This window comes from Pavona decussata, unplaced genomic scaffold, assembly GCF_977016875.1.
Source record: "Pavona decussata unplaced genomic scaffold, jaPavDecu1.1 SCAFFOLD_78, whole genome shotgun sequence".
Classification (NCBI taxonomy): domain Eukaryota; kingdom Metazoa; phylum Cnidaria; class Anthozoa; order Scleractinia; family Agariciidae; genus Pavona; species Pavona decussata.
In genome coordinates, this window is record NW_028145496.1 from 2180473 (window position 1) to 2198413 (window position 17941).

Consider the following 17941-nt stretch of genomic DNA (forward strand, 5'->3'; position numbering starts at 1 on the left):
TCTCACTCAAAACAATCCCGGAATCGAAAATTTCAACCTAAGATATCCTTCGATCCGCCCTGTGACTTGTATTTTAGAGTACCCCCCCCCCCCCCACCCTCCCCCTGCAGTGGCCATGAACACGTTCATCCTAATTAGCAATTCAAAGAGAGCGCCAAAAAGGGAACAAAACCAACAAAACTATAGTGTAGTTCATCATCCGTTGTTATTTTAAAACAGAAATACATTAGCGTAACCTGCGAGCAGAGGTTTCTCCGCAGGTAGCGTCCGTAACACTAACAGCGCATGTTTTATCAAACTGCTATTCGCATTTAAAAGAGTACGTGTTCTTCTTCACGTTTGCTAATGGGCAGTTCGTTGCTCTCTTTTATTCCCAAAAGATCGATAGGTTGGCTGAAAAATACGCAAACCAAATTAAAAACAGTAGATTGTGCAAGTTGCGTGGCAAAATCACTTAGGCCACACCCCCAAGTTTACCTTATTTGGCACTACAGGTACAAAAGGTACAACATTCGTTCACCACTGCACTCGGCTGACATTCACAAGGCAAAGCAAATTGCACGAGGTTGACCCCTGAGTAAACGAAAGCTGATTACAAACACGGAAAATTTCCCCACAAGCTAAATAGCAAAATGTCTGAGAACTCTGAACGAAGGTAAGCGAACTTCTGTTGTTATTACAAGCGTTGGATGTGGGTCAAAGTGCGCCAAAACTGTCCAGTGATCCTTGCCGTTTCCTTGACGCTCGCGATGCAAGATTGTATTGCGAAAATTGTTTTGATTTTTGTTGTTTTTCTGATGACAAAGGTCTTAAGACCAGAGATAATCCCTTTCCGGCTGGGTTGAACGTGACAAAACAGTGATATTTAAGTTTTGTCAGCCATTTGCCCTGAAAGAAAATGAAGTGGGCACCTGGTGACGCCAAGCCGGCATAATTTTGTATGTTAATTCGGACAAGTTGTATTCGATTACAGTTGCACCGTTTAATTAAGAGGTAAGCTCGTAGAAGACTTTGTTTATAGGCGCTTATCAAGAAATCTGGCATTGTTAGAAAGTGCTTCCTTCCATGCACGCGTGGAATATTGTGTGGAATTGATCACTGTTGACAACAAGCTTTACGTGGCTTATGTTCAGCTTTACTGTTTGTAGTTATGCTCACATTCATTGACGCTCAAAATGAACGAGAGATTAAGTTTAATTAAACGTGAAATACGTTTTGTTTAGCGATGTACAAATGCGCATTTGTGTTTGTAAACCATCAATGATTAATTAAATTTCCTAATGAGTGTTTACATGGATGCGTAATTGCCTGTCCGTCAGGTATGTACAAGTATTTTGACTGTTCTAATCACAAGACATCCACAAAAGACTGTGGCTTTTGGTTTTTTAATTGACTACCACACAGTAGCATCAGGCTGCGATTCAAGAAAATATGAATTTTTTTTTGCCATCAATGATGGTCACCCCCCACTAGACATCCAGTTTTCATTCAGTCAAAACATTCAGGAGTTGGACTCCCAACCATGGTAGAGAGAAAATTTCTTTTGAACCAATGATTTATAAGGTACACCAACAGCCTAAGCTAATTATTCAATAACATGAACGTGAAAAGGATGTAAAGACTAATCATAGGTTTTTATTTTGGTAAGAAAAGAGCCGTGTTGAAAGGCTCGAATAGATTGTGATTGTGGTTCAAGTTAGTAGGGATTTTGGCAAAAGGGAAGGAGGGGCACAGAGGGACGGGAAGCACATGCCCACTATAAATAATTCAGAGACAGCTAATTTTGCAACCTAGCTGCTGGGTATTTCAGCTTTCTTCTTTTTTATTGTTGAATATCTCCCCAAAATACATTATCTTGTTTCAACTTGCATTGTTCAATATTGTGAGCAGGCTAGTGGTACTTATGCTTGTCCAAAAGGAACTCTCACATGCGTGATAAACGTCAACACCCTGCAATCTCACTGCAGATAAGCATGAAATCAAGAATTACGAAATCCACAGATCGCATGTCTTTATAGATAGTATTTATTAACCGCTGTCTGGTATCTTGCAGTTAATCCGAGCCGGTAAACCTAAACAAATGCCACAGAGCTAGCATACCTAATAGTATATAAAAAACTTCTCCTTACGGCTCAGAATGATCATTAAAGAATCTACATTCAGTATATTTGAGTTTTTCCCTTCATGATCAAGATTAACATCATTAAGCAGAGCTAAGCTATAAAGGCTTTAAGACCAATCTTTTTGCGAACTGCAGGAGTCGTGCAGGCCCGTCAACACTTTTACACTCGTTACATGACCTTGGGGTGTTTGAAATCTAGACCTCAGTTCATCTTCCACAGAGGTTTGCAGACTGGATCTTTCAGCTGTAGAATCTCCTTGCAAAGCCGTATAAACACTTTTAACTATAGACGCTAATCTGTCCTCGTTAAATTCAGAAGCGTTCGACCCTGCATTTTTTAGATGTGACTGCGTCGGCGGACGCAATAAAAAATTCAGCGGTATTAACATGTATCACTTGGTACTTCATACAAGCCTATCATAATCTCGATGTATATGCGAATCTTGATATACATATATGAGGAATCTTGATGCGTGCCATTTATCTGCAATTTTCGGTTTAAAAAATTGGTCCCTTACTGTTTACATGGGAAGGTTGTTGTGTAAAAACGTATCTTGATGTAGGTATGCGAACATTGATATGAATATGCGAAATTTGGTGTCTACAGTATAATATTCAAAACTTGATGAATATTTATTAGACTTGATGTACTCGTGTGCTAATCTTGATATGTGATATGTTTTAGATCTTGTTGCAGACAAATGCATATTAATTTTAACATTGATATATGAAACTTGATGTAAATAAATAAATCTTGATATTTTGTCCCTTTGGGACAAGCATAGACACTAGTAAATTGAAGAATTTTTAATCTTTGATGTGAATGGAACAGTCAACTCCAAAAAAAAGTACGCGCTTGTACTTGAGTGTTCCGGCTTTGTAGTGGTACATACAACAGTTGTCACATGCTATATTAAGAAAACTCTGCATTGGCAAGAACATTCATCATGCCTGTGGAATTTCAATAAATGAGGATAATTGCCCAAAGTCCAAAGTGAATAATTGTGGTTATATTAATTAACCTAACTGCTTAGGCCCATGTAAATCAAATATTTTTTTGATTCAAATATATGAAAGACTGACCAAGCAAAGCATCATGAGATCTTGCTTCGTGTCTGTTGAACTATTATCCAAAGGACAGAAGCTGTCATGACATCTGATTGCCTGTTCCCTGCTAGTGGAGGTCCCTGAAGGCGAGAAGGAGAGAGACCTCTGCCGGCCCCAGTTGCGTTCTCTCATGTAGCCGCTGACCAGACTTTTGGTTGAAACTGACCGGTTTTCAAAACCAGTTTCCATTAATGTGCAATGCCCGATTGCTCTGTTCACCTCTGCTAGCAGGGAAGATTGCCTGGTGAGCATCAGGGCAAAGGGCGATGTTTTCAGATTTAGCGTAGATCTCAACAATGGGCTTATACAACTTTGTAAGGGGTTTTAGATGGGCTTATAAATGGAGAGACTAGAGTGGGGCTTATATTTAGGAGGGCGGGGCTTATAATCGGATGTATTTTTTTGGTTTACAGGTAGATGGGCCTATAACCGGAGGAGCTTTCGCAGCAGTTTACAGTATTGCATTTAAATGAGCCAAATCATCATCATCATTCATCATTTGGTCCTTTTCCCTTTAAGGGAAATGGGGCCTTGCGTTCTTTCTCTCCAAGTGTCACGGTTTCTGGCACAGTTACTTGCTTCCGTCCATCCATTGAACCCAAGTTCTCCTCTTTCCTTCTCAACTGTTCTTCTCCATGTCTCTCTGGGTCTACCTCTCCTGCGTTTTCCTTCTGGTGTCCAGGTTAGAGCTATTCTTGGGTTCTCATTTGCCTTCATCCTTAGTATATGCCCGATCATTTTCCAGCGTCTTCGCTTTATCTGATGGGAGATCTCCTCCATATTCGTCTTTGATCTTATCTCTTCATTGGATACTTTCATGGGCCAGTAAATTTTCAGAATGCGTCGTATGCTCTTGTGGAGGAAGACATTAAGCTTGTTCTCGTCGCTTTTGATTATTCGCCAAGTTTCGCAACCATAGAGTAGGACAGCCAATACATTGGATCTAAAAATCTTCAACTTGGTGTTGATGCTGAGTTGGCTGTTCCTCCAGATGTTCTTTAAGTTGCAGAAGGCTGCTTGAGCTTTCCCTAGCCTGGCACTTATATCTTCACCTGCACCACCAGTTGATGTTACTGTGGCACCAAGATAAACAAATTTCTCAACCTCTTCGATGTCACTTCCTTCCAGATGGATCTTTAATCCAGGATTGACATTCCATTTCATTACCACTGTTTTTCCCAGGTTAATCTTCAGCCCAGTCTTCTTCCCGTTTGTGTTAAGATTTTCTAGCTTCGTTTGCATGTCCACTATCCTGCTTGCAACAAGAGCCACATCATCAGCAAAGTCTAAATCCTCTAACTTGCCCGTGAATTGCCATCTTATTCCAGTTTGCCTTCCTTCAAGAGTCCTTCTCATGACCCAATCAATCACAAGAAGAAAGAGAAAACCAGACATGCAACAGCCCTGTTTCACCCCTGTCCTTACATCAAACCAGTCGTAACTTCCAGAACCATCTACAACAGCACATTTGCTCTGTTCATACATTGCCTTTACCATCGTGATCAATTTTGGTGGAATACCGTACTCTCCCATTATTCCCCATAAAATACCTCTGTCAATGCTATCAAAAGCTTTCTCAAAATCCACAAAACAAACATACAAGTTGGCATTCCATTCAATTACTTGTTCAATGATGTTTCTCAGAATGAATATCTGTTCAACTGTCCCCTTTCCTCTCCTAAACCCCGCCTGTTCTTGTCTAAGTCTGGTGTCAACAGCATCCCCAATTCTTGTGATAATCACTTTGCCTAATACTTTTGCGGCCACAGGTAGCAGTGTTATTCCTCTCCAGTTTCCATATTCCATGAGATTTCCCTTCTTGGGGAGGCGAATGATCAGCCCACATCTCCAGTCATTAGGTACTCTTTCACTTTCCCAGATTTTCAAAAGCAATTCGTACAACACAGCTACTGTAGTTTCAATATCTGCCTTCATCAGTTCTGTTGTCACGCCATCAACACCACCAGCCTTTCCATTCTTCAGTTGTTGTATAGCTGTCCTGATTTCTGCATGTGTAGCGGGACCCGTTTCAATTTCGAGTGTTTCATAAGCTTCACTCTCCACTTCTGATCGCGTGGGGGGAGGTCTATTCAGAACCTCAGCAAAATGCTCCTTCCACCTTTTCTTTACCTCTTCCTCTTTTGTTAGTAGAATGCCTTCTTTACTCCTTATGGAGTCTGTTCTTCTATTTGATTTGTTGCAAAGCTGTCTTGTAGCATCAAACACCGCCTTCATATTGCCCGTTTTGGCTGCTTTCTCTGCGTCACTAGCAATCTGGTCAATCCAATTTCTCCTATCTCTCCTTAGTTGCTTTTTTACTTCTTTGTCTTTAGCTTGGAATTCCTCTCTGTATGTTGCTTTTAGTCTCTCTGACCTGGTTGAATCCACTTTAGCTTTACAAGATCTTCTTTCGTCAATTTTCTTCCAACTTGCAGCGCTTATCCAGGGCTTACTCTGTTTTTTCCTGTATCCTAGAACCTCCTCAGCTGTTTTCTTATAACTTTCCTTTATATTAGTCCATCGAGTCTCTATGTCTTGCTCATTGCCTTCTGCGCTTTCATCAGCTAAACAGCTAAATCTGTTCCTCAACTTAATTTGAAACTGCTGCCTTACTTCCGGTATTATCAGTTTGGCTGTGTCATATCTCCTGGAATTCCTTGTATTTCTAACTATCCCACGCAAACGAAGTCGTACAGTTGTGATAACTAGGTTGTGATCACTTCCACAGTCTGCGCCTCTATAAGATCTCGTATCCCTCACTGATCTCTTGAATTTGCCGTTCACTGCCACATGATCAATTTGATTTCTAGCCCTCTCATTAGGAGCAGTCCAAGTGTATTTGTGGATGTTCTTGTGTGGGAACATTGTTGACACAATAGCTAAGTTGTTAGCTGCGCAAAAGGAGACAAAACGAACACCATTTTCTGACCGCTCATCTCCAAACCCATGCCGTCCCACCACACCATTTTCCCCTTCCTGCTTAGCCCCGATCTTAGCGTTCCAGTCGCCCATCATCATAATCATGTCATGCCTCGGAATCTCGTCAGTAACCCTCTGTAACATATCATAAAAGCTATCCTTTGTCTCTTCATCCGCCTCATTCGTTGGTGCATATACTTGAACCACTGTCGTTTCAATGAATCTTGATGTGAATCGTGCAGTCATAATTCTATCACTAACTGGCATCCAGCTCTCTAAGCAACCAGCCGTTTGTTTGGTCATCACAAGTGCAACGCCACTTTGGTGTATGTTATCATCTCTTCCCGAGTACAGAATAGTTTCGCCAGTCTGTGTCTTGAGCCGTCCAGAGCCAGACCATCGGCATTCGCTAATGCCCAGGATATCCAGGTTGTACCTTCGCATCTCCCTAACTACTTGGGCTGTTTTACCCACGCTGTACATTGTCCTAACATTCCAATTTCCTATGCGGAGCATCTTTTTGGGGTTAGCAAATGACTTGATCGGAGTACAGGCTTCCTTTCGGATTGGGCGTGTACCCGTCATACCACCGTCGCCCCATTTGATGTATTCATCTTCTGGAGTTTGGCAAGTCGTTGTACTACTCCCGAGATAACACTCATTGATTCGAGAATTTAAGGTTTCCGTAATCTGTTACTTTTTACAAGAAGGGGTGATTGGCCCCAAGCTCAACCTACTACCGGTAGGAACGGTGGGTTATTCTCTGTCTGGGCTCTACCTCTTGACCAATCCGGCAAGGTTGAACCTGCCAGGGACCAAGGTCCCAGCCGGCATAGCTCTAAAGGTCACTGAGCCTCACAAGCTTCACCACCACGTCAAGGTGATAACCCACGGTGAAAAAATGAGCCAAATCAAACCTAGCTTAAATGCCCCAAACGACATTTATATAAGAAGCATAGAAGCAAACTGAACAAACAGAACAAGAGGTCAACGTCGAGTAAAAGGGATTAGGGGAATGCCACAGGACTCGTAATACAAAAATTACTTTTGAGCTCATACTTTGACAGTATCGAAACTTATTCCTAGTAAGCTTGCTGCAAAATTGCAGACTGAAAGAAGAATATTGATGGCAGTTCAGAGTCATTCCAAGCCAACTGAGTACAGATATTTAATCTGCCTGCTCCTTTGTTTGCAGACACGACTTCAGCCATGATTACAATGAAGTAGAAGAAATCAGTAAAGCAATTTTAAACCAGACCAAGCACCGACCAACCATTGGTATTATATGTGGTTCAGGATTATCATCACTTGGAGATATTGTAGATCAAAAAGATGATATCCCTTATGAAAAGATCAAACAATTTCCTAGAAGCACAGGTACATGCATATATATATATATAGGAGTCCAGATTCAGTTTAATATTGTAAAACCAAAACAAATAATTTATATTGTTGATTAAGTAATCAATATAATAATTCTAACCAATCACAACCCAGACAAACAACACAATAAACTAATCACTTCTCAAACCAAACTATGAGTAAATTTAGGAAAACTTGTGCAAAAATGTCAAAATGTGTTGTTCTGGGAAATACCCATACTCCCCCTCCCCCCCCCCCCCCCCACACATAGGATTTTGTATTGAACCCTCCCCTCTGGAATCCCATTTTGGCTTTAGCTTATGAGACCCCCCCTCCCCACTCCCCTCCCTCCCCTTTGGAATTTTCTATTGACCTTCATAGGATTGAATATTGATATTTTGTAGAACCACACAACTTGTTTTAATTTTGTTCATTAAATTGGAGCAAGTTGTTGTTGATGTTTTTGTTTCATTCAATCATGGAATGTACTAATAAAAGCAAAAACCAAATCAAACCAGAAAAACCGTGATTTTCAAACTGTTTTTGTTTTTTGTACAATAGTTCATGGCCATGTTGGAAAGCTTGTATTAGGTGTCCTTAATGGTAAAACCGTGGTGATGATGCAGGGGCGCACTCATCTATATGAAGGATACACCGTAGGGCAAGTGAGTTTAAGTCATTTTATTTTACTTTTCGTCTACTGCTAGTTGCTCTTAATACTTGCATTCAACGAAGCAAGAAAGTCGAGATTGTATGGGACAATGAATGAATGGATCTTGGGACGCGTATTTGGCATCCCCCGCAGATTTTGCAGGGGCGAATGACATCATCACCAACTTGGTAAAGGAGAGAGAGCCTGGAATCAAGATCATCGAGCGCACTCCCTAATCTTTGATTTTTACTAGTTTATTTTTGTGTAGAGTTCACAAAGTTCAGTTCAAGTTTATTTAGAAATGCCATTGCATATACACATTTAAGATAAATATACAGTCACTAGGAAGCTTCCTAATTAAAGATTGTCATTATTATTATTATTATTATTATTATTATTATTATTATTATTATTATTATTATTATTATTATTATTATTATTATTACCAGAACAATAACTTAAGTATAACAATTTATTCATGTTCGGCCTTTCAAAAGTGAATCTATGAGATTTCATTTACTAGTATTATTAATTAATGGCTAAGTGTACATGTTCCACTTATAGGTGGTTTGCATTGCCGCCATGTTGGTGGACAAAACAAGAGAAAATTTGCTCAGTCACATAGTTTGCATAAAAAATGGCAGTTAACTCTCAGAGGAGAAAAATCTTATTGTTCCTGTCCACCAACATGGCCGCCGTGACGTCACATGCAAACCATCAATTGGCTTTCCTTTTCACCTTCTTTATTTGTTTGTTGTTGTTGTTTTTCTGCCATTTCTTCCTAGTCCTTTTTACTCCTATTTGTAAAGAATCTTTATTTTCAAAGTGAGCCAACAAATATGTTTAAATAAATAAAAGAAAAATAAAAGAGCTTAATTAAACTACATTATTTTTGAAAAAATACAAACAGGGAAATTCTTAAAACGATAAATTAAACTAATCTAGAATTAAAGAAAACATTACAATGAATAATAATTAAAGAATAAGATAAAAATTATTCCTCCGTGTACACAGAAAAAACATGGCACAATTTGTTATGAAAAAATTTAAATTTTGAATGTGCATTAGACAAACCTGTGGCATTCAAACCAAAATATTAAAGTACTGTATTTGAATGTCATGGATAACCATATATTTCCTGTGGTGTCCAAACCTGAATAATTGTTGTAGGTTATTTATTTACTTCTTCTGTCAAAACATTAATTAAACTTTGAGGGTTGAATTCATTAGTTAAAATAAGGGAAGTGGTCTTTAATAAACAAGTGTGCAACCTGTGGAGGCAACATTTCCATCATTTAAATTAGGAGAGAACACAACTAGGTCACATATTATTTCTCAAAAATTGGGGAATAATATAGGAGTACAGAAAGAGGCGAACAAATTTTAGTACAATGGGTCCTGCCCTTTACATAGTTCAATAATGTTTCAACGATGATTTCCACTAGCCTCCCTCGCAGACACTCTTTTGGCTTGTCACGCAATCTTTCCTCTCCAACGTTGGGAGGAAAGATTGCGTGATGAGCCAAAAGATCGTCTGCAAGGGAGGTTAAATTTCCACGCGATATTTAACCATTCTTTGGTTTATCTTAAAACAGATCACTCTTCCAGTACGTGTCATGGCACATCTTGGTATCAAAACTCTTATTGTCACTAATGCTGCTGGAGGCCTGAATCAGAGTTACAATGTTGGTGATATTATGATAGTCAAGGATCATATTAATCTGGCTGGTCTCACTGGAGAGAGTCCCCTGAGGGGTGCTAATGATGGCAGGCAAGTCTAAGTAACCTGAGTGTTAAGAACTAATGAAGCGTTATGATCGTTTGTCTGCAGATGCATACATGTACTGTAGGATGGATTTCCGCTGCTGACCCTCAGGTCAGCAAGGGCTCATTCCAAACAGCCGCTGGTAATTAAACCTCACAAACCATAGAATTAAGTGCGGCTCAGCTAAAGGTGTTACCTGCAGTATGGACAACAGTGAAATCTGCATCATGATCCGAACTGAAAAATACCAATGATGACATTGTACATACTGCCTGAAGGAGATGTGAAAAGCACGTGAAATATTAATTCAACTGTTTAAAAAATGGTTATTTTCATGTTATACAGCAGTCACGGACACATTTTTCACAAGTTTTCACCTTTGTTTCACATGTTTATTTCATATAATTAATATGCATGTGGACAATTTTCTTGTGAACTTTAGACATGTTTAAACATGTTGACCATTTATCTTTTTCACAGAAAGCCCAGGTCTCATTATTCAGTCATAGTTTTTGCAGGCATTCAACACAGATTTTGCATACTATGGTTCACCTACACAGTGAACAGAATTTCATTTGGCTCTTGTTTGATGGACGTCCACCAAACTGCAATGTTATCCAACTCTTTCGAAGGTGGTTACAAGCCGCCTGTTTACGTTATTGGTCACCGGTGAAGCTAGGGTAAATAAAGCACATTTAAAGCAAAATAATTCATTAGTGAGCTGTTTGTAAATTTTGATTTCATTGTATGCTTGACACCGTGTCCTTAAGTGAGAGCACTCGCCTCCCACCAATGTGGCCTGGGTTCAATTCCTGAACTCAGCGTCATATGTGGGTCGAGTTTGTTGCTGGTTCTCGTCCTTGCTCTAAGAGGTTTTTCTCCTGGTACTCCAGTTTTACCCTCTCCTCAAAAACCAACATTTACCAAATTCAAATTCAAATTCAATCCAGAATCTGAGGGCCACAGGTTTGCCAGTCATAACAGACTTAAGTGTCACCCTTGATAAAACAACGTTGATTTCAAGATTAAAAAGAGCTGTACTGTACAATTGTACCTATAAAACGTTTTTTATCACAGGTTTGGTACCAGGTTTCCTGCCCTTTCTGATGCTTATGACAGATCACTGGTGAAAACTGCTATTGACACAGCTCATACCTTAGGTTACAAGTCATTTATACAAGAAGGAGTTTACTGTGCTCAGGTTGGACCTGCCTTTGAAACTCCTGCAGAATGCAGGTTCCTAAATATGGTAAGCTAAGGAAATATCATATAGCTAATCATTTAATCACAGTTCTTGAAAAGATGTAAAATTATGTACTAGCTTAAGTCATATTTAGGACATACTCGTGAGGACTTTTTGGCAGAGGAGATCTACCCAGTTGTCACCGGAAACACGGGAAAAAAGGCAGACTAATCAAACATGTCACGCTATTTTGCTTTTTTTTAGGAATAAAATCGCACTAGCCTGTAGAAATCTTTCATTATTTGAATAGGGTACAATGCCAAAAATTAAAACAAATGACAATGAAAATAGACAGTGTGCAGATAACCAGTGTCCGTAAAGCGGGGTTGACGATGTATGAGAGTTTGTCACTCGGGACGCTGAAACGTGTCCGTTGTCCATATTAACCGGTGTCCGTATTAAGCGGGTTAATTTTAGAGAAAATATATGAGCTTTTTGTGGGGACAAATGAAACTGTCCGTAATATCCAGGTGTCTGTAGAGCGGGGTTCCACTGTACTCTGAAAAAGAAAATCCAAGTTCTCCCCACAGGAGTCGAACCTATGGTCCTATTGTCACCAGGCGTAAAACATAACACCACATTTCTTTCTTATATTGGGTTAAGTTTTGTTAACAATTTGGACACCAATAAATACTTACTACTTAATGGGTCCAGTAATAGACTGCGAGCAGTCATACTTTTTTCTTTAGATCACACAAGCAAAGTGACGGTAAAATTATGCAAATTAGAAAAGTGAACAAGGAGAGATTGGGGAGAAGGAATAAGCCCACGGTTTCTTCTTGTGGTGCGCAGCTTCGCCACTCACTAGATCCACTGCACGTTACAGAACTAAGGAGAAGAAAGAGACTAGCCCAGTAAGCTATCAGAATTTTTGAGGAATGGGCCATTGTCCTGTAAAATTCACACCATTTTCACATAAAACTTGCCATTGCATAATGGCTCACTGATGTTAAATAGCAATTTTGGCTGGGCTTAATGCCTGGTGTTAGCTGCATGTATGTCTGTTCATATATGTCAGGCAATAAATTACACTTCATCATCTCAAATGGTAGTTTTTTGCCTTTCTTTTTTTTTTTTTGTTTAGGTTGATAACTAACCCGGGGGGGGGGGTACTTCCTTATAAGAGGCTAATGGGGATGTGCCGCTGGATGGGGTCACATTTTCACAACTGGATTGACTAGAATGGGGTTGCATTTTCAATAGAGTTACTAGAATGGGGTCGCACATTTTCGGATTTTTGGGGTAAGAAAATTCTATTAAGTAGGGATTCAAAATGGTCTCGGTTAAAAAGTTCAGGAAGTTGTTGTTTATTAAATGTAACAATGACCTCGCTTTACATTCCGTTCTTGAAAGTAGATGCATAAATAGAAAGTGACCTAGTTGGTATCGCAAAAATTACATTTTCCCGAAAAGTGACTAAGATGGGGTCTATAACTGGCCACAAAATAGACCATAATGGGGCAGGGGCTCTGAGAGGCCAGCGGCACATACCCAGCAAAACTGAACCCAAGTACCCCCCCCCCCCTCCCCTCCCCCTTCCCCCGCCGGGATAACCAAGTTCAACCAGTAGGTAAAACCGTACATTGAATTCCAGACAATGACACTATAATGCCAGGTCAAATGGGTTGTACCTATGTACAGCTAATTATAAAGAAGCATCTCCACTGAATGCAAGCTGTGCCTGTCCCAAGACAGACAACTCCTTTAACAAAATATTAACACCCCAGACACCAAATCACATTGTTACAGTAACTGACTGTACTCCCCCTAATGAAATAACTACCCCATGCAAATGTTTTTCATGTTTTGTTTTTTTTAGATTGGCGTAGATGCAGTTGGCATGAGCACAGTTCATGAAGTGGTGGTTGCAAGGCATGCTGGTATACAAGTTTTGGGTATCTCATTAATCACTAATGTTGCCGTCATGGGCTATGGAGATGACGTCACACCTGCAAATCACAAGGAGGTTCTTGAAGCAGGACAGAGGCGATCTGGAGACATGCAAAAATTGGTGTCTGCTATAGTAGGCAAATTGCCAAGCTAAAATCAACTCCATTTGGCACATGTTTTGCTTTTACCAAGTAATGTTTTCTTTCATGGTTGAATCTTTCTGCGTCACATTCTTGGCAAGGTGGGAGGAGACATGTGTAATGCTATACAGCTATCAGTGTAAAGCCTAAGGGGGACACCCTGGGGAAAATGTGTCATTTATCATAATTTTGTCATTGTCATTATGCACCCCCAGTAACTTTAACATTTATTGACTCAATTAATATCATAGTTTTTTTCCTGTGTGGTTGGTTTGAGGTGTCAAGAGGTGTCATCTTGTACTGTAATTAGTTATTTTTAATCCAAGAGGCAATGATATAAACCCAAACTGGACAGCTTAATTCATGCCATGTCTAGTCTATATGTGGTACAATAAATTATTTTTAGGAATGTTTTTGTGTTTAAATTGGCTCAGAATAAATGTGAGGAGTTGTCCAAGATAAATAATTATTATGTGCTTCATGGCAACAATATATATTAATGTAGTCATAATAATAATAATAATAATAATAATAATAATAATAATAATAATAATAATAATAATAATAATAATAATAATAATGACAATCTTTAATTATGAGATATATATACATTTTGAGAAACTATGGGTCATAATATAAATTTGGTTTCATTATTTTTTATTTAACTTGTCAAGAACATATTTTTAGTCTCTTTTCACGAGTGTAATCCACACGGTGTATAAGCAATCAGTGCTGTTATTTGTAGGTAGATTCGAAGTACTTCCAATAATTTATTATTGTGTTTATTAGCTCTTTTTAAGCTACTATTGACGAATATAATAGTCGGTGCAATTGACAATAAATTGGAGGACTTACACAACATCAGTTTTGGTATTTTTTTTTGTGTTGCTGTCACTAACCATAATCATGTGGTTCGTTTTGCTGTATTTTAAACTCCCCAGAGGGTTTTTGGAACGGCCAATTATTGGAGGTACAAGAAAATGGTTTTTCTTTGGAAAATAGACTCTCTTTTCATGCAAATATGTTTTATTGTTCTGTACCTCAAACATGGCTTCCGTGAAAACCCTCTTCAATCAGATCGATAAAATATGGACGAACTTGTGCCCTTTTTGTATCCTGTTGCCCGTCCGATTCTTGTACTTTAAACATTTTTTTAAACTGGGTGTGCCGCTGGGAATCTGAAACCCTAACCCAAGCCAGACCAAGTTCAGCTGCTTTTTGCAACCCAATACTAGGCTACAGACCAAAAATCCCTTCCCTATCCCAGACTCGCTATTTTCCAGAAAGTCGGTTACTATCACAGTCCAGCGAAAACACAATCTTTTAGGTGTACAACAACAACAACAACTTAAACATGTTTCTTGAGTGTCAATTCTCTGGGAAACCTAGCCTAGACTAAATTCTTCAAGCAATGTTGATCAGTTTCCTGGAAATTGATACCCTATTCTAGACCAAAACTCTCTGATCTCTATACCCTATCCCAAACTAAGCTGCTTGAAAAACATATCCTTCACAGCGGCACATACCTAGCCTCCCACGCAGACGTTCTTAGGGGTTCGTCACGCGTTCCGGCAGGAACGCGTGACGAACCCCTAAGAACGTCTGGGTAGGAGGCTAGCACATACCATGTAACTTATACAGTGGAATCTCGATTTTACAGCAAAATCATATCGTTCAATCGGGTTATCGTTGTTAACAAATTCCCTATTTATAAATAACTGTTGCCGGGACACGGAATGTTGATCGTTAAATCGGGAATATCGTTAGATCGACGGGCGTAAAATCGGGGTCACAGTTCCACTGTATATCGAAGTATCTCACCCCTCCCCCCGGGGGAGGGGATTTTGGCGATTTTGAGATGAAGACGATGCCCCAAATGTACTTCAAGGAATGCATACTGTATAAATTTATTTACTCTTTGAACAACTGGCGTCAGAATGTCGAGGTAAAGAATGTCGTCGACGTTGGGTTAACGGTGTCGGTTAATACTTTTTTTTTTTTAACAAGGGACACATCTTCATCAATTGTGGTACAAAAGTAATGGCCAAATTTTCTTTTAAGCGGCTGTTCTAGTGCACGGAAATTATTGACAAATGTTTGCTCCTGCAGGATGGCCAAGATGGAAAAGTTGATGGAAATGCATAACAAATTGAAAAAAAGTCGAGTTCTTCCCGACTTGTTGCGGTTCGTTCATTCTTTGAAAATTCACTCAGTTGATTTCGTATTTCGTACGTGAGCAAGATATTTGAATATTTTTGCACCAAAAGAGGGATAGTTCCCATGACTGTCCCATGTGACTCTTTCTGGGTGTCCAATGTTAATTTCCCGTAGTGTGCACACTCTTGTGCCGATCCCCGGGCATTAGGATTTTTTGAAACCAAACCAGCAAATACCCCATTGCCGGTGAACGAGCTGTTTAAATGCCCCGGGGTACCTAAAAAAAATTAAGTTGATTTCTTTGATTCTGGGCCTCCTTTTATTCAAGTAAAAGTTAATTCAGACCGAACTAAATGTCAAGTAAGTCTTATTTCTCATTATAGTTCCAGTCACCTTACATTTTGTGGATGGATCTACATGTCACTTTTATCTTCCTTATCTTGTATGTCTCGTTGATCACGAATCTATCTGGGGGGGGGGAGACTCTCGTCTAAAAGTGACGGGGGTGATCGTCGTACCTTTTAGGGGTTAAAAGTCGTGGTTTGGTACCCCTTAGGGTGCTAAAATCTAAAATTACTTCCGTCAGAGGTATGGAAGGAAATGTCAGTCAACTGATTCCGTGCTTCTTAGGGATAAAAACTTGTTCGGACCACACCCATAAAACAGAATCTGGTACCTCTTAGGGTTTCTTTACAAATTTCCGACGATCATCCCCGCTCTTTGAACAACTGTGGCCAGACCATTCCGCTCGCTCTCGCGGCCACCAATGACGTTCCCGTTCTGTTGTTAAATCAGCCTAATGTCTTCGCTGGTGAACGTATCAGTTGAAAAGAAGTGAGAGTGCCATAAAGCAAAAATCACGAGGCCGTCAATTACCCTGGGGTAGGCTAATGTCCGTATCCTCAGTTGATATACGTTTCGATGTATATTCTAGCCGTTCTCCTGGAAACTTTGAGTGCTTAACTTCGGGTTTCAAAAGTTCCTTTTTCATCTTTTTTTTATGATATAGCACGTTTTAATGATACAGCACGTTCAAACCTGTTTTACTGGGAACATGTTAAACCGGTTTTAATTACTCTTAGTTACAGTAAAATATGATGAATCGTGAAATTCTCGTCTGTCAATTTGTCCGTATTAAGACGATGACAAAATAAGACAACTTTTATATCCAAACAATATCTAGCCCGCTTTCACACTAAGCCAACTTCTGAGGACACCGATTCGTTCAAAATCATCGTCCATTCGTTGTTCGTCTTCTAGTGAGAAAGCGCCAATCTCAGTTTCTACATATTTATACCAGGGACGGTAAGCGAAACTCATTATTACACAAGAATCTGCACTTTAATGCTTCAAATATTAATTTATTCAATAACAAATTATTGCAATTGGAAGTATCTTGGATTAGGACCTGGTAGCTCTAAACCTGATTAACAAAAAAAAATGATTGATTGAAAAAATTACAATAGTTTATAACAACGATTTTCACTGTCTCTTTCATTAAACTAAATTGAAACCTCAACTCGGATGCAAACCTCATTACACTAAGCTAGGAGGACCATTCTTTGATCCTGACTTAACTACATCATCTTGAATTCTACATCGTTATAAATTACATGCGGGTTTCTTTTACATGATAGCAGAAATGACCGAGACTGAACAACAGTCGTTGCAGGATTAAACATACATAACAGGTTTCATTTCAAGATGCCGGGATGAAGACGACTTCATCTCTCTCGATATGAAATTCCTGAAAAGGACAGTACCGAATACTGTTCCTCGATAGATTTGACACCAAAAATTGAACACCATAAATGGTGTTTTTCGGTTCCTTTGGTTAGATTTAAAAGCGCCGTGTGTGATCAATGCAGCTGAGAACCAAAACAATGTTACATCAAGGGTGAAGGTTATTCATATGCGATCTTTCCTCGCGTTTATTCCTGTAATAAAAAGCTTTCATGTAAACGGGCCCGGTCTCTTTGTGTTATCCTTTACGTCAGCGCAATTCGTTAATAATTATGCATTTTTCTCTTCGTTAAACGTATTAAAAACTGCAATTTCGATGTATTTTTTCCACTTTGGCCGGTGAAAGCTGTCCGAAAATAGACAAAAGAAAGCAGTAAATATCATTTTCTCTTCCTCTGATTTGTTTGGGCTTATTTCTCACCCTCCTTTTTTCCCCCTTTTTTGTTGGGTTTTTTTTTTTTAATTCTTTTTCTTACCTGTTTTGTTTATTTTCTTTCTTTTTGTTACTTTTTCCTCATTGTCTTTTTTAATCCTTCACTCATTTTTTTTTTTTTTTATGCGCTACTTATTAGTATCTGTGCCATAAACTGTTGTGGTTTCCACTTTGGATAAAGAAATATTGATACAAACTGGCCGCACGAGGTCCAAACCGCCGCACATTTTAGACTGTTTTTCCGAGAGCATTGTTTTTTGAAGAGGACGTGCGTGGAAAGCCATCAACTGTTTTTTTTTTTTTTTTTTTAATCAAAGAATATATGGAACAAGTGGTGCGCATGCTCCAGCAAGAAATGGAAAAACGAAAGATAAAATGATAAAATGAAATACGGAAAACGTAACAAGA

At 39.2% G+C, this 17941-nt stretch overlaps 1 protein-coding gene across 1 annotated transcript; it reads left to right on the plus strand.

Annotated features, from left to right (window-relative positions):
• The first annotated feature begins 498 nt into the window (after window positions 1-498).
• Window positions 499-14059, plus strand: LOC146476309 (purine nucleoside phosphorylase-like). The gene is made up of 6 exons (XM_085114869.1): window positions 499-655; window positions 7344-7525; window positions 8072-8175; window positions 9758-9933; window positions 11005-11176; window positions 12990-14059. Exons 1-6 carry the CDS (start codon window positions 633-635, stop codon window positions 13212-13214), a joined length of 882 nt encoding a protein of 293 aa, XP_084970995.1. The 5' UTR covers window positions 499-632; the 3' UTR covers window positions 13215-14059.
• Window positions 14060-17941: the final 3882 nt, after the last annotated feature.